Source organism: Bicyclus anynana, chromosome 5 (genome assembly GCF_947172395.1).
Source record: "Bicyclus anynana chromosome 5, ilBicAnyn1.1, whole genome shotgun sequence".
In the NCBI taxonomy this organism is placed as follows: domain Eukaryota; kingdom Metazoa; phylum Arthropoda; class Insecta; order Lepidoptera; family Nymphalidae; genus Bicyclus; species Bicyclus anynana.
In genome coordinates, this window is record NC_069087.1 from 3,782,877 (window position 1) to 3,801,644 (window position 18,768).

Genomic DNA, 18,768 nt, shown 5'->3' on the forward strand with positions numbered 1-18,768 from the left:
TATCGTCGTAAATTTTCTTTACAATGGAATTTCATTCTACGGTTACATTCGATTAATACGCGTGAAGATATTGTGTAATTAGTAACAGTTATTATATAAATATTAATTAATTGGTTATCAATATACCTACACATTAATTTACCACGAGGAAACAGATAGAATATGAAGTATTACGCAGAGATTTATGGTCACGCCCATCTAATTCTAATCATTTTGATTCACGTAAGGTAGGTCAAAAGATTTTTCCATTGCCAAGTTCCGTTATATGCACTTATCGAACTAGACAAACTACAAAGTAATTTTTGGCGGAGTGGTTCTTTAATTTATTAACAGATAACATTTAGGTAACCTATAACGCTCTATGCTATGCAAATTCAATTTCTAAATATTCTGTTCTATATTCTAAGTGTAGAATCTATGTAAAGTTCAGAATTTATACAATCAGACAATTTTTTTTTGGCAAAAGTAGGGGCTGAGATTCACGCTGTCCTTCCAAAATTAACACTGTTGGTACCCAGTCAATAAAGATGGACATTAAGATCTTTGTAGAGCATGTAAAGCATGTTTATTTTAAATTTTATTCCCGTGGGAATAAATAAAAAAAAGAACGGGAATAAAATGTAATTTTAATTAGTCCAGTAGTTTTGGGAGTAAATTTGTAACGAACTAAATATCAAATCATACCTCTTTATAACATTAGTAAGATAGATTAGTTTATAAATCAATCACTGTACATAGGCAATTACATATTTACTTTAGTAGCAAAATATTTACCTTCCTTTTTCCTTACGAGTAAATTAGTGACTGATATAATAAAACATTTAAAACTGTAAATCATGTTTGAAACAGTAAGGTACCCATTTAGTTTTCAAGCACTTCTGATTGGCTGGTATTTAATATAGTTTCGATATAAATTATCTATTGTAGTGTAATTTATTGGCGAGATATCGTCATGATCAAAGTATAAATGTATGCACAGTGCAATATTTGTTCTGTAACCAGAACAAATGTGCCTATTATTGTTTTCATGATGAGTGAACTAGGCCCCGGTCGGTCGAGTCACGTGCTACATTTATTTTCGTTTCAGTAGCTTTCTGTTACTGAAAGCTTTTATCACGTGTAACTTTATATAGTTTGCCCTCATCCTATATATACTTTTATAGGTATTCGTATATACTTGAGAGATGGTTTTCAATTTGCCTTTAGGTGCATCATCTGCTTGGTCCAGAGCATGACAACGTTTAGAATGTACTCATATTGTCGTAAGAGCTCAAAACGATATGCCTCACCGGGATGAGCTTTTTAAACTTCATCGTACAAGTACTTGTCGGATATATACAAAATACCGTTACATGTATGGAACACAGGCAGAACGTTCTTCTTACCCTAAGTATATCTGGAATCGTAAGATTAACCAAAAAAACCCAAATTCTTGATAATCACACTTCCAACTATACCACACCCCATAAATAGTATTTACGGTTGTTTTATTCTAAATATGTTTGTATTTAGTACCTTACTATTCAAAGGAAATGAACCTTTTGTATGTATAAGTATCGATATTTCGTTGTTCTAAACTCTGAATCCTCGAGTTGTACGTTATAAAAACATAGTACGTTCTGACAGATGTCCCCCACAGTTGTCTCTACCAATTAATCTCTGATTTCTTATATGAATATCCTTTTTTATTATTTGATCACTTAGGGATTCCTACTACCGCTCTCTGAGTAAAGTCATATATAGTAAGTGAGCACGTTTCAGAGCCGTACATGTCTTGAATGTGAAACATGATATCACGTAATCTCACTGCACTTTAGTCTTTTATTCTTTCTAAATATGCAGTGAATCTCGGATTATTTATTATCAGTAGCTTCAACTCTGTTTAAGCTATTTAAATTAAGTTTAAAATCCTCTAGGTACATCCGTTTTCTCTACCACCTATGAGTACAATGTCCACCTACCACCAATAATCCCAACAATCTTCAAAGCAAGGGTGAATAACTGAATAGGCATCTTTTCGCCATATGCTGCATAGTCGTCACTATCTGGCCGCGATTGCAGTTAATAGTTAAAAAGCGCTAGCCTAGCTTATGTATAATTAAAAAAAACATAATTTATCAACACGCCATGAATTCTGTCATGAAAAATAATTATCTTGAAAAAATCGGGAAGGCTTTCACCCACCATTAGCATCCGGCATTAAGTTAAAAAGACCTCGCATGTTAATAGCTGTTTAACTAGACACGCGTACTAAAATATCCAAAAATACACAAAGGTCTTTCGAACTTTAATCTCGTTACTAAATGTACAAGTGTACATATGTAAATAGCACCGCGTGATAGGTTGGAGTACTTTTATGGGGCTTCACCTAAGCGAGACTTTGACGCAATCACTTCACGGTCACGTTCATGGTTGCTCTAGAAATAAATTGGAAACAGAGTACACGGGCCATAACGTAAGATCGAGATTCGAGATGCAATTGTTACGATGCCCCAAACACGTACAACCAGGAGAAAACAAAACAGTATTTCGGGAATATTGTGCATTTGTAATGGGAGATTGTTTGGCATTTCGAAATGGATTCCTCATTTCATACGTATTGTATATCCAGATGTTTGCTTTCAATGTTTTGTTAGTATGTAGGTGTAATACACTTTCAAGTCCGTTCTCATAATCTAATTACGTTTAATGATAACTCTGAGATCTTTGTAACGTAATAATAGTTCACGCCTCGAAAGGTTCTGAATTTACTCAAACGTTGTTGTAGATACCTTTGATTGTTTTATGTGTAAGGTTTTTATTAATATAGAGAAGTTGTTACAACTTAATTGGTATAAGTTTACAAATTTTCATATTAGTCTCCATTTAGTATCCATCCATAGTAATATTATAAATGTGAAAGTGTGTGTTTCTGTATGTTTGTCCGTTTTCACGGCAAAACGGAGCGACGAATTGACGTGATTTTTTGATTGATTGGTTTTACTTTTTTTTAGTAAAGATAGTTGAAAGGATGTGACATAGCTTACTTTTAATCTTTTTCTAACCCCCCACATCCCTAAAATGGGAGGTGGAAGTTTGTATGGAGCATTTAGGGTAAGGGTAGGGTCGGTAAGGAAGAAGCGTACATAAGTCAAAGCGGAGCTTGACCGAGCCGCTAGTAGTATAAGAAATAAATATATTTGTACAATACACTATCTCTTTTAGAATAAATAAGCCTGAAGTGAGTTTCAATAAATAATCCGTCGATTAGAATACTAGTAAATGCACAAAGTGATCGGTCAAATAGCAATCGAAATGCTGTGTTACATTGTCAGCTTTCATATTGCATCATCATTTTGAAGTTGCCAATGCATAAGTTTAAACAATGTGTATATTTAATATTTATATTTATTTACAATGTAAATTGTAAACACATTGAATACACCAACTTTATTTTACGATTGACGAATTTATTAATCACAGAGTTACTTGCAGGCAATCGGCTTTTATCTTCAAGTAAAATTACTAATTTCTCTTCTCTGCAGGTTCCTTCCGAACCGTTGCGTTGGTAGAGTCGATAACGCTTTCAATAGTCAATCTCGACGTTTTAAAAATGCTTGTAAATTAAGCGTAAGTGCTTAAAATAAGCGAATTTAAATTGAACAATGAAAGTCAATGGAAGTACAATGTTCACTGAAATTAATTCACCTTGTTGATCAGACCGCACAGTTTCATCAAGACACGCTTTATGAATTTATCACTCCGCCGCAATTTACCGCCCAACGCTCGGTTGTTTCCGTTTCATAAGCGAGTGATGTTGCATCGATGATCATACTCGAGTGAACCGACATTAACTTGATATAATCGATATTGTAGCGCAAGACTAAGCTTTAATGGAGCCCGTCATTTATGTGACTCCTAGCTATTATACTTAGCCTAGTCATTGGAGCTGTGTAATTGCATAAACGCTTTTTTGTGATTGAAGTAGAAGTAAGAAGGACAGCACAGCAGAAACACACAAAATTACTTAGAGTGGTACAGGCAGAGGCTCGTGATACTGAAACCATAAAAACCGTTGTTTATCAACCACTCATACACTGATGATAATTTATAAACATGTTTCTGATTTTCTAACGCTCCTTCAGTTTTACACAATTCCGTCGTGTATGTACCTTACCGCTACAACCAAAACTAAAACGACTTTCAAAAGTAGAAAATTTACAATAGTTGTTATGTTTGCATACAGAACAATCCTGTAGCTTTTTAATTTTTATGTTCAGTTTTCTAAAGTTTAGTTTAAAAGCCTACATAATTGAACTGACTAATATATCCAATGGATTTTGTAACGCTATTCGCTTTCATACGCCCTTCCCATTCTCGAGTACATAAAATGTTCCTCATTGGATGACGTAGGCGTTTATTAACATCCGGTATGAGGGAGATGAATGCAATTATTAATAATACGCTTATTGAGTCATTACTGCCGGTTACTTTGTCATCAGTGATGGCAGTAAGAGTAAATTGAAATTATTAATGACGCTCGGGAGACTTGTGTCCAAGAATTATGATCATTAATTTACAGATACGGTGTTAAGAGTTACTTGGCCTATCAATATGGATTAGTCCAATGATTTCATAATTACGTCACGAAGTAAAATCTTTGTAAATGCTGTAAAATTATAGCTCATCAGAAACCTGGAAGTAGCGAATTAGTCACATCTTATAGAGTCTTTATTAATATAAATACCTATTATAATTAGAATCTATAGAGCACAACGAACTATACGTTTCGTAACAACAACATCATAAGACGTAAGATCTATTGTAAGGATTTCTATACCCCACGGTCCTAAATCCCCTGCAGCTGAAATTCCATTAGATTCCGACTGCCTTTTGTGTTTTGAATTCTTTTTATACAACACCTATCTTGTACATATGACGTCAAATATTTGGTGTGTGTAAATTAAATTGTTTGATAGTGTGATTATGACGTCAATCATTGTTGTGAACATTAGTCTCATATTCATATAGGCAACGTTAGCATCTACCTATCCGCTTCTGAAATATTAACGGTGTCCCCGTTTATTTGAGTCACGTCATAGCCTTAAAATTGAATAGCAATTGAGATATATTATGTTAACTAACGCGTGGTTTCGATTCTTTTTATCTTTATATAGTTGAAGGTGATCAAACGTTTTCTCAGCTGGTATTGTTATCGTTACTTACCTAGATATTTTGTCTTCGACGGCGTTATATTTCGAAATGTTTGATTGAAAACCTTGCACTAGTTTATTTCTTTGACAGATTTTTTTTCTTATGACCACAAATTGTTATAATGGGATCAAGTTTGTGACGTGACCAAGAATAGGAGACTGGATCAAAGGGCAATGAATTAAATTTGCGGTAGATTGCATCATACATTGTGATATTATTTGAAGCCAAATAGTATTATTCACTAGGTTAGGAACGTTTCGAAATTCCAAAATTATTCTCCTACATCTACGTTTAATCATAAAACAATATCTTAACATTTCATCACCCTTAAAATTTGACTTTGGAAGACAGCGTCATGATTACATATCTGCCAAAATTGGAGTGTGTTAAGTCACGATGTTTGGCTGCCTTGTTTATGACGAATTTTTCATAGGGAAAAACAGATTTACTATCTAGATCTATCGGGGTCTTGCAGGGCGGGTCTTTGAGATCATTTTAATTCATAAATGTCGAAATGAAAGTATGCGGTGTTTTTAACTTGTACACGTGGTCGAATTACCTAATTGTAAAATTCCCGTTTATTTGTTTATGATGCAAAATTACGTTGTGGTGTTATATTATAGCAGCCAGGCCAATAAGCGGCCCTGACAATTGTCGGGGTAATTGCAAAAGGTGTACGGCCGCCGTAATGGCGCACGCGAGACAAGGTGACTACGGTGAGTCCCGTAGCCTCGCTAAAGGTGGCAATTAATAAGCTATCAACTACATTATACACCTACGTAGACTCATCAACAAAAGATATCTATTATACCCATCAATGAAGCTCAGTCATTAGTGTTGTTATTCGTAAATCATAATTAGGCTCTCCGATGAGGTCGCATACTTCAACCTTAACTTTATTAATAGCTAGAAAACTAAATTCTGTTTCATTCATTCGTAATTCTAACAGATTCTCGGCGTTTGTTTGCTACTTTTCTTTTATCTGAATTTTAATGACTATTGTTCGAGGTATTGAAGTCTATTAAAAAGCTTCAGCACTTTAATGTATCGCGTGACGTTTTATAGACTTTTCTTAGCGACTTGACGTCACGCTTGAATGACAAATTACCGTCCGCTGAGACATTTTAGACATTTCTTTTGTTTGTGTTATTTTCATTTTAAACGGATACAACACCATTGTTACGATGATTGATGGATGAAAGGCTGAAATGAGACGACCTTGAATGTTTCCAACGTCATAGATCGCGTTTTAACCATATTGTAGATTAAAATGTCTTAAAATTTGCGTCCTTTTTCTTTGGAACTTGGAATTACTTCCAACAATTGTTAGTCAAAAGTCTCTATAAAACAAAATACTCGTAATATCGCATTTACTTAAAAATAGTGCGCTAGTCTGGATTTCAAGTGAAGAACGAGCAGCTCATTTATTCCCCGATGACACGAATGCTCTGTTTGCAACGCGTCAGAACGCTTTTACCAGCTTAGATATAAAACAAGGAAAACTGACTGTCTAACATAATATCAACACCATCTCGAAACTACTGAATTTAGTAAAATTGAAGTTTGAGAGCAGTTTCTTTTTTAGACTTGCTGATTGCTCACTAAGAAAGGGCTTTCGCAGATTCAACTTTCAAATGCAAAAATATGGGAAGTTATGCATAGTTTTTAAAATTAGGAATTTCCACACACAACATTTGGCATCTGCTAGGTTTCTATATAAATAAAACTGAATGTTTATATATTAACTTTACGCGTTGTTTAGCTATCATTAAATAGTTATAAAACTTTGCTTTTTGTACGGTCAGGAAAATATATATCTTTCCGTGGCATTTTAATGCATGCATGCGTGCTACTTGTAAATACGAGTAAGTAATAAAAACAAAACTCATTATTATATTATCGTTTGTTTTTTTTTTGCTCGCGTAATTGTATTTTTGTTATTTCATGTTGTCCCCCACTGGCATTATTTCAAATTGGCACACGTAAGCAAGGGGCGGAAGGAAATGACGTGTTTAAAATGAGTAGATGTATGTTTTTATGGACATTTCAGTACGGTAGAGTACCTATCAAATTTTAGAATTTCGACATGTTTTAGAAATAGTCCTTTTAAAAATGGAAAAAATACCGTACGTAAAAGTCTTAAGTCAAAGAGTGACTAGGCACCTTCTAGACAAGCGTGAACCACCATAAGCTGCATCTTCGCTTACCATCAGGTGTGATGGCTGCCAAGCGCTATAAATAATACAAAGAATGTATAGATATGCATATCTTAGTTACCAACAGTCAGTAAATATTGACCTTTAGTTGTTGTTTATGTATACTGCAGGTACTCTTATTTACGCTGTCTTTTATCATGAGGAAAGACGTGTAAATTGAACGTAATCGTGCGTTGTTAGTTTACATGAGATGTCTCTTTCTTATCTTTAATTCAAAACAAACCAGTATGTGGATGTTTTTCTTTTTTTGGATCGATTTTAATTAGTTTGACCCACTAAGGCGCTTTGGCGAAGTAGTCAAAACATTACGATTAGGTAACATACAGTACAAAAAGTGTATTATATAGTCCAGTCATTGTAAACAGTAGTGTTTAATTGAAGTCACCTTAAAATTAAGTTAGTAATGTAGACATGTCTTATACATATAGGTTGTTTTTTTTTTTACAGGATATTTATTGAACCAATAGAAAATTTTTCTTGTCTGTTAGGTTTATTAAATATATGGGAAGTCTTTCTACGATGATGAAGACGATTTGGCGTTGAAAGTATTAGAGAGGTGTAAAGTTAGGTTCACAGGCGTCTAAACGAAAGAAAAGATCTTTAGTGTGATCAGGAACTTTTTGATCTCCAACCTTGCGTGCGACCAACGAGATAAAATCTCAATCAGAAATAGACAAAAAATTTCAACAAATGGCGGTGCAACCGGATATTCCACTGTCTCTTTCATGTATTGGGAAAATTCCGCCGCTATTGGACCATATTTTGTCTAATTCTGGTCGCATGTTAACACCGCTTGACGCGTGGCTAAGCGGTTTGATTCTTCCATATGTACGTGCTTGTTCTAACCCTGTGGTAAGGATACCCTTGCGGCGTGCGTAAGAACGTCCCTGAAGTTGCACCAAAGATATATAGAAAGAGAGTAGATCGATTCTGCTCATGACAATTTACATTGAAAACTTCGTATGTCACAGCAGCTTTCATTCCCGTCGTGACCACTGACCACGGTCCGTCGACTAAAATATCCACAGTAAAAATCTTTTTACCGTCGTACGTAAATTCAAATTCAAAATTCATTTATTTCAATTAGGCTTAGTTTACAAGCACTTTTGTAACTTCAAGTTACGTCATGCTTTAATGGTGGTAATATTAAAGTGGAAAACTTAAAATTAAAGTTACAAGGATCCCAAATGCGCCTCGGTCCGAGCCAAACAACAAACTCCGGCAAGGTTTATTTCATATTCGTTCATATGATATTTTTGCATCGTTGTGAAAATTAATCAAAAAAGTTAATTTGTATTATTGCCAATTCAATTTATCTGTTTGTGTCCTATCGCGAACGAACCTAATACATTTATTCATAAACTCATAAAACTTTTACAGCGAGCGGGCACGACCTTGGTTAGAAAGTAATGTCTCTGACCTATCGACTTTCAATTATAAAAGTAATTGGATTCTATACAATTTTTGATCGTATCGTTTTTGGTTGATGGTAAACAAGAATTTATTGCCCCGACATCTACTCGTAAATCACCAGTGCATTTCTCTACTGTTATTTTTATTGGGCCTTTAATCCATCTTCTGATTATTTAATAATTTTTCGTATAGGATAGACGAAGGCTTTAGAAGGATTTATTAAGTACCTACAAGTTGATCAAACATCTACACGACACTCGTAAATCAGCAGTGCACTTCTCTACTCATTTTTATTGGGCCTTTTATCCATCTATAATTCTATATGTTTGCATAGGTGCCTGTGATTTATTGAACCGATTTTGAAAATTCTTTTACCAATACAAATTCACGATATTTATGCGCGTTATTGTTTACCTCCCGCAGAATGCCTGCTTGCGCAACCGATTCGATTAAAAGTACAAGTTGATCAAACTGTCAAATCAAATCAAACAAAGTTCATAAAATTACAAAATGAAACTCTCAAACGATGAAGGGAAAAAAAAAAACATCGTGAGGAGCTCTGCATACCTACCTGAGAAACAAGTCAAAAATAGGTCGCTAATGACGATTATGATGATGATGAACTTTGTTTGGCTTTGTTTTTCCAAAAATCTATTATCACTCATTTTTTTAATTTTCTCCAAAACCAAGGAAACCTCTTTAGGAAAATTTTAATACTACAAGTCCACTACAAGGATAACCTAAACCTAACACATTTATAGTTTTCGAAGCGTTAGCGTTAGTAGAATGAGAATTGTGTACCATGGATACAAGACCCAGTGTTGTAAAATTGTATAAAAAATAATATTACGACTTGTAGATTGAAATGTACACAAAAGAAGACACGATTTCACGTGTCGTTGCGTTACGTTACGTCACAATTACTTAATAATTGCGTCAAAACACGCCACAGTATAATAAAGAGTTATTATCAAGTTCATGGCTGTTTGCTGTTATCTCCCCTCTATCGGCCTCTTGTCATGTTTATGTTTATTCATCGTATATAATATTACATAGGACATATATTTACGTGGATTATGCATAATTTTTCAAGAAACAAAGTACCTACTTTGTCCTCTATTATCTCCACTTACATGACAATTAAAATATTTGAATTATAATAACTACTTACGTGCTGACCAGAATCTATGCACTAAGTATGTTTTAGAATACCTAGTTGGACTGAAAACCTGAAGTCAAACAATAATATAATCATTGAAATTTTTAACTGCGATACGACATTAGACAGAAAGGGTAGCAAAATTTAACGAGGTTTTCATTCAACTTAAACAGTTCTAGGTAATTTAGTTAGGTATTATAATGAGAGTTTGTTTGTTTTGCTTTCACGTAATACTCGCGCTCAAAGCTTTTAACTATTAACATCATGTATTTTTGAATATACGGTGTCAAAGATACAGAAAAGGACATATAGTACTTATCCATCTAGAAAATATTCACGTACCCGACATGGTAAACACACGATTGTCTGGCTTTAAATTAATCAAAATCTACTCGTACATTAACCCGAGCGAAGTCTTAGTAATGAAACAATTCAGTATTTGAAGCTCAATGCTAAGGGATGAAAGTCATATTACTAGAAAAATGTCGAATTTGCAAGTGGAAAGGACACAAGAGGAGTGATGGTTGGAGTGTGTGAAAGAGGACACGTGTGCAAAGGAGTGGATGATGAGTTGATGAATAATAGAGACGAATAGAGAAGATTGACATTTTTTTCCGTCCCCACTTTAGTGGGATAAGAGAAATGAGATGAAGCTCAATGCTAACTATAGTTCCATTTGGCAACACTGCTATTCTAATAGTATAGGAGTGAGCTTTTACCTGGATTAGTGTAGCTAATGTTATCAGCTGGAAGTGACAATGACCTGTCGAACGGTACAAAGATAAAGGGCAAACTGTCAATCGATATCTGTAATGCAGGAAATAGACGGTATGCGGTATCTAAACATATCGATTTACTCGTAGATTCGGGTTGTTTCTGTTACCGTGCTCTGTGCCGTTTTGATGTAAAAGGTACGATATTTATGTGATATTTGCCGATGAAATTACATTGACATTTAGATAATGTTCCTAGCATAAGGGTTGCGAGGTTATTCGTGGTAGGTACGTTGGTAGTAGAGACACTAAACTAGAGACACTAAAAACAGCCGAATGTATCTAGTAAGCAGAAACGTAGTTTCTATATTAATTTGATTTAGTAAGCAATGATTTTACTAGAAAGATCAGCGCCTGTAGCAATTGTGGCACGTGATTTTCTTTCTACAGACGCTGACGCTTCGAAAACTAAAAAAAATGTATGGATATGACTGATCCGATCGATATCTTCTCGTGATCTGTCGATAACGAATTTTACTCCCACACATTTTTGAATTTTTAAGAGTTTGCGATTGTACAAAGAGAATGTACGCTCAATCAACTTGCAATATCAGAAAATTGTATAGGTACATGAATATGAATACATTCCATGATACGAGTGCTAAATCTTTATGAATAGAATGATTGATGAAGCTGTTTATAGGCTTTATCTTAAGTATTCTCTAATACCTTTCACAATTTGCAGAAATCCTAACCTTGGTGTACACAAGTGTCGACAACCAAGCGTACGTCAGGCAATAAACCTCACCGCAAGCAATAACAATAGACACGGCTATAAAACGAGCTTAGCAGCGCTTTTATTGCGTTGGTTCTGCCTTGAGATACTTCGCTGATGGATAGCAAATGTTTGTATAGGTCTGTAGTCTGTACGCACCGACTGGCTGCCCGGGGTGTAATGGGAAAGTAATGTTTACGTCTCTATTTACCAAGCCATTTCATACGTTTGAAAAGGACATTCACGCTGTGGTATACGTGCACGTATAATATGGCATTTTCAAAATATGACATAACTCTTGTGAAGACAGTTATTTAGCTAACGTATTTTTTTATTCTATGACAAGTTAGCTTATAAAAACACTTCGATGGGAATGCAACTTGCAAGAAACCTAACCTTGCCTTATCCTTAGATGGGATGGTCTTGTGTACCTATCTGTAATTACCCCGGAAACCATACCTATGCAGCAGTACAGCAGTCCTGCTTGGCAGCAGAAATAAGCATTGCATAATAGCCTATCCCTGGCCGAATCACAAAAACAATGACTACACCAAAATATAAAAGATATAAAAATGTATAAATAATGTACTTCTTTCTTCAATATAAATATCATAAGTAGCTTCGACTATATTTCCATTGTTCTTGCGTAATTGTCATATTAAAATTTTTATTGCCTGAGCTATAATTTAGGTAGAGATGTCAGTCTAGCGTTACATCAAAAAAGACAATTTACGAACCACCATCCACTGCCAAGTCGTGTGAATCGTCATCTAAAAACTTTAAACGAGTATGTTTAGTTAATAAATTGCTTTCGCAGTTGACCGCGCCCCGGTGATTGCCAATTTGTTTTTTTTTTTTCATTTCGACTAATTTGCTTTTTTATACGTCACGACTTCCGTCACGAGGTTTTCCTGAAGCCATGAAAAGGGAAAATTAGACTTTGTTCACAAGTTCATTGGCAGACGCTGAAAATAACTTAGCTACGCGTATCATGGCCACCCGTACGTCTACGGGACGACAATGTGACGGCAAAATATTATGTGTCAAAAGTCAGAATGAGTGACACATCAAGGCGTTAACCCTGTTCATAATTTCACACGTGTATAAAAAATTTAAAACGCAAAGCAGACGTATGTGATAATTTATAAGTACTGTTTTGTCAAGTGTAATTTAATTAATACAAGAGTCCTTTACAAAGCTGTTCAATAGATTATATTTTGCTATCTAATAACTGTATCTATTGTACCAGTTATCCCCCTAATGATTGTCATCTTAAAAGTCCCTACCCCCACTTCATGTAGATAATTATACACTTCTGTACTATCTAATAAAAAGGATAAACAATAATTAGAGCCATGGGTATATGTATAATCATACCCAATGTATACATATAGATACCAAAACGACTGCTATTCAAGTTTTGTTTTTATTTATTCTTAGTATAATTCATAAATTAATATGCCGATTTTCGTGTGGATTTAGCGTGTATATTGAGTTATGAATAGATTAGGGATGAAGTTTCTGTTTCATTTAATGATTGGCAGACTTCACAACCATAGAGAATTCAAAAAAATCTCAGATAAGTTAGTTTCCACACGATGCGATACTCCCTTTACCGTTTGAGGCACGTAACTGAAAAATTGGAGGTGCATGCTACAGACCACCGGACTTACGCCCTCCGAAATCATAGGCAGAGGTTATATCCACTGGGCTATCACGGTTTCCCGCTGAGCCATAGATGTATAATGATAAATATGTATGTTCAGTAAATATGTGTTATGCAATGTAATTGAAAACCTCATGCCGGCCCGCTAAGCAATAGGTAGGTACTGGATACAATTGCGTCGTCTTCTTTAGTCGGTGTTGTCTTACTGTATGTAACAGGATATGTCTTTGGTTTCAATAATACCTAGATTTTAATTATAAAGACCGCACAGTCAGTGATAAATTATGGTAATACATTAGCGCAATTTAACATTTTTTTACGTTATATAATATAATGACTACCGCATTTGCAATTTTTTTTTATAAACGTACTGTGGTGAATCATAAAAATAACTGTATTTGGTTTTAGAAGAGCTAATGTTGAGTTTATTTCTATATCTTCTTAGCCTTCCGAACCAATTGGGGTGGTTGGTTGGAACCAAAGGTTGAGCCTTTACAAATGTTAAAACGACGTTTCTAATATGTTAGTAATCTAGACCTAACCTACTTGAAATAAACGAATTTAGAATTCCAATAACTGTATCAAGTTAATATAAAATCTAGATCTAGAGAACCTAGATAAATTATTTTAGATCTAGACTAAGTAATGAATTAATTCTATAAAAGTATTATGTTAATTAATTGAATGTTCAACGTCTGCCATTGTTATATCTACTGGAGCGAGCTTCTATCTAAATGAAAATCTTTTAATTGTCTGAACTATTTGGATTAACAATAAAGTGATAGTTTTATTTGCTCGCATATCAAAGATGTAAGAGTGATTTGCTTAAGTGTGCTATTTAGGGTTTTTGGAGACAAACAAAAAAGCCGTTAGTACATTTCACCATGTCGTCTTTATAGGTTTCACCCCTGGCGTCCACTAATTTTGGCTCGGCTCCAAATCCTGTAAAAGTAAGGAATAATTCTTGAAAGTAAGCTAGGGCACGTCCTTTATACATTTTATTTGTGACATTTTGTGTAGAGCTCGTTAGGTGCTATCTCACAATTTGTGTCATCGTGTACGATTTCGTATACGTATTTTATAATTTTAGTATATCAGCTTATCTTAGCTACCGAATATCCAACCCAATTAAATTTACTTGAGAATTCTGCATGATGTTGGTTATACAGAGTGTCCTGTAAATAGTACGACATAATCTACAGGGTGATACTCGTAGTTGACATCAAGGTCAAAAAAATCTTGATCTGTGTTTTATTTTCTTTTAAATAATTTTCGATACGAGTTATTTGGTGGTTTATCCATAAAAAACTTCTGTAATTTGCACATATCTGAGATTTAAAAATCCATCTGGTGGACATTCTAGTATAAGACATACTAGATATCACAACTTACGGCATTCAAGTCTATAGGTACCTATAGATTAAAATAAAATTACGTCTTAAAAATCGACTTAGATAAATTTCCTGCATAGTTTCGTTAAAAATTCATCGTTTTTATGACGTGGTCTTATTATTGGAGAATTTTTCCTTGCGCGTTCGTACTTTATGTTGTTGAAAACAACCCTTTTGTTCTAAAGTGAATTATTTGTTTGTTGCAGCTACAAAGTTCCAAGAGAATCTGCTCAAGACTATGATTCAGATTGAGAACACTTTCTTCGAACTGGGGCGAACATGTCAAAGGAATTGCCTGATTATATGCGACCGAGGAGCCATGGACGCTAGTGCATGTGAGTTTGATACAAGTTTTAATTACCAAACATGTATACTCATATATTTACCTAACATATATGAGTATATTCTATCTATCTATTTCGTTATCAACCCATATTCGGCTCGAGTCTCCTCTCAGAATAAAAGGGGTTAGGCCAATAGTCCACCACGCTGGCCCAATGCGGATTGGCAGACTTCACACACTTCGAACCCACACCCTCCGGAATCGGAGGCCGAGGTCATATCCACTGCTCTATCTATTTAGCTTCGTACATATAAACTTTTTAGCCTCGTCAATATTCACAACTGTTGGAGTTGTTACAGATGGTTTACATAATCGTTCTAATACAAGGTTAATTTAAGGGAAAAGAAAATTAGGAAAACCCCAATGCGAGTAATAAAATTATGCTTAAAAACTATAGGTAATCCGACTACGTAAAAAAGGGTATAAAAAGGTCGAAACAAGAAGGTTCAGATAGAAATCCTGAAATGCAATAAAATAGATACAAAAAAATGAAGTTTAAAAACTATAACCCGACTACGTAATAGGCGTCTAAAAAGAGTGGAACAAGTTAATATTATCGATCAAAATAAAAAAAATCATAGGTACAAATATGGTCATGGTAGAGCCGTGGTCGCACCCACTGTATCCACTGCCCTACCCTCTTGGCTTTGCCGTAGTTGGGTAAAAGGACTTGATTAACCCGTTTATATTTACCTATTTCCTAAATTATTTCGCACACTCATCAAAATAGACGAGAGAAATGTCATAATGCCGTCAATTTTCAAGTAAACAAATATCACACCGGCTTTAAGCTGTCATATAATATACAACCAGACGTCATAGTTAATTATTATCTATATACAAATTGAGCAGATCAACGTGACGTGTAGTCACGTTTTTTTGCTCTTAACTAAACCATTATCATTTACACTCTAGGTATCTATTTTCGAGATTCATCCACTAAATACCGGATTGTTACGGTTGTAGTCGTTACTTTTCAATCTTTACAAATAAATTGAAACATCTCTTCGCAAATACCAGCATTTTTACTAATGGAAATATCGATACCCTCATATCGGATAACCAATTTTTAAAACTTTGTTTATATTTGATTATCTGGTTAATCTGAACCTCCTAAGAACAAGAATTTTATCGATTTCGATGGAAATTTTACTTCCTTCTGTTTCAATGGTCAAATTTTCTGGCAAACAAAAATACTTCTTTTGACATATAAACGTAAAGCATATTTTCAAGATTATATTTACAAAATATTAAATTAAAAATTCAAAAATAATATTTATATACCTATAAATAACTTTAGGGTCGGAACAGAATTCCACACAGACACACGGACGGGAAATATTACAATAGTAGTTACGAGTATGTATAAAACAACGCAATCCGTTATTTGTAATGGTTTCTAAAAAGACGGGACGTATTGTACCTAATGGAATAAATAGGTAATATATAAACGTAAACATAATTATGTAATTGTAATCACTATAACAGAAACGAACAGATACGAATGCTTGCCAATATCTTTTATTGTAATTTTAGCAATAGAGTTTTCAAAAACGGTTTTCTTTTTTCAATTTTTCTCAATCAAGAACCAATATTGAAAAATTAAAAAAAACATTATTTATTATATGTAAGCACACGCACAGTCTGTATGAATATAGCGAAACAAAAGTTAATGTATCTGTTTAAACGCACTATCTGTTTCAGAATTAGATAGAATAAATGTTTTTTGCATTTGATAAAACATCAAATCAAATCAAATCAAATCAAAATTTGTTTATTGCGAATTCAGGTTACAGTCAGATCTTATTGAAATAAACACCAAATTCCGCCTTACAGCTTGCAATATCATTATAAAAACATTATTATTTACAATAATCAATTCACACACTTATTTGTACAGTGATTAATTAATTAGTAGGTACATTGAATATTTTAAAGAATAATTCTAATGATGCCTTTACGTCAATATAATGTCAGTTTATGTCAAAGATAAGTAAAATGATAAATTGCAAAAAAAAAAAAAAAATTAGTCATTAATATGGTGTATTTGTATAGTAAGACTATAATAAGTCTTGAAATCAATTGCAATTGATTTATTCATCAAGGTACTCTTTGATGGAGTAGTATGCTTTGTTTATTAAAAAAATCTTTAATTGTTTTTTAAACCTTGCCAAGTTGGAATTATTTTTTATATTAAATGTCAACTTATTGTAAATATTTATTGATTGGCAAAATACACTTTTCCGAAACTGTGCTGATTTTGCAGCTTGTCCACACAACCTTAGAGGACGTCTTTTATTATTCAAGTTTTTGAAAAGTGATAGGTTAGCATGTACAAATACTGCTGTTTCAAAGATATACAGAGAAGGAAATGTCAAGATTTGTAACTCTTGAAAATGGGGTTTACAACTATCTGTCCAGTGTAGATTCCTTATTGCTCTGATGCATCTTTTCTGAGCTTTAAAAACTCTTTCTCTGTCGACTGAATTACCGCAGAACATTATTCCGTATCTCAGAGTTGATTCTACATATCCAAAATAAGCAATACGCAGTGTTTCAATATTAGCTGATTTGTTTAACTTATACAGCGCGTAGGAAAATTTAAACAATTTCTTACATATATTGTCAACCTGTGTTTTCCAACTAAGATGCCTATCAACAATTATTCCTAAAAACTTAGTCTCACCTGTTTCGCTAACTTGCATACCCTTATGATTGATATTATTTGTTGATATCCCAATTAAAATTCATAATTTTAGTCTTCTCCAAATTAATACTTAAATTATTTTTTACAAGCCAATCAATTACTTGATCTAAGGATGTATTTATATCATCCTCATAAGATAATGTATTATGACGTTCATATAATATTGTGCAATCGTCTGCAAAAAGGACCATAGGTTGAGCTATTACTGAAGGGAGGTCATTAATATATATAATAAATAACAATGGGCCTAGAATGCTCCCTTGTGGCACACCATACTTAACACAACGGGATGTTGAGTTATAAGATATCTCTGTTAAGTTATTAGGACATATTCTACTAATTTCAGTAATTTAGATCTATCAGTGAGATAAGACGTCAAGAGATCTAACACAGTTCCTCGGACACCATATCTATATAATTTATGTAACAAGATATTATGATCCACAAAATCGAAAGCTTTTGTCATATCCATGTACAATGCCGCTATAGGTATTTTTCTATCTATACAAGTCATGACTTTGTTAAGGAGTTCATAAATTGCCATGTTTATTGACTTCTTTTTCCTAAACCCTTTTTGCTCATTCACTAGGATAGCATTTTCTTCGAGGTATTTATAAAGTCGATTATATATTACTTTTTCAAAAACTTTCGCAAATATCGTAATTAAAGCAATGGGTCGATAGCTACTAACATCACTTCTGTTATTTTTTTTAAATAGTGGAAATTTACCGTCCTGGATACATATGTTTATAATATGACATATAACCTCAGAGATATATAGTGATGACGCCTTTACCACTTTTGTTGTTATACCGTCATAACCTGTGCTTTGCGTATTTTTCAGGGATTTTATTATTTGGAAAACTTCCATAGGTGTGACAGGGTACATAAACATAGATGAGCATTTGTTAAAATTAATATGATTAAAGCTCTCATTAACCGTATTTAATCGTGATTTATTAGAAATATCAATAAAGTAATCATTAAATATTTGAGCTATTTCTGTCGGATTTGTAACTTCTCGATTCATAAAATTAATTTTCTCAATTTGCTTGTCATGAGATGTATACGATTTATTGTTTTTAATAACCCTCCAAGTAGCTAAGCATTTATTTTTTGCATTTTTTCAACCTTTTGGCATACATTTTAAATTTACTTTTTGATTGAACATATTACTCAAAACAAACGGAAT

General features: G+C 33.7%; 1 protein-coding gene across 4 annotated transcripts in view; it reads left to right on the top strand.

Moving 5' to 3' along the window:
* Nucleotides 1–18,768, top strand: part of LOC112048437 (TRPL translocation defect protein 14) — a 35,691-nt gene that overhangs the window by 3,860 nt on the left and 13,063 nt on the right. For 3 of the 4 annotated variants that reach the window (XM_052881699.1, XM_024085961.2, XM_052881698.1), the window contains one exon: nucleotides 14,733–14,861. In XM_052881699.1, the coding sequence (XP_052737659.1) occupies nucleotides 14,733–14,861 (129 nt within the window). Of the gene's footprint in view, nucleotides 1–5,818; nucleotides 5,910–14,732; nucleotides 14,862–18,768 lie in introns of those variants that run through there. The other variant, XM_024085962.2, reaches the window with a different exon arrangement.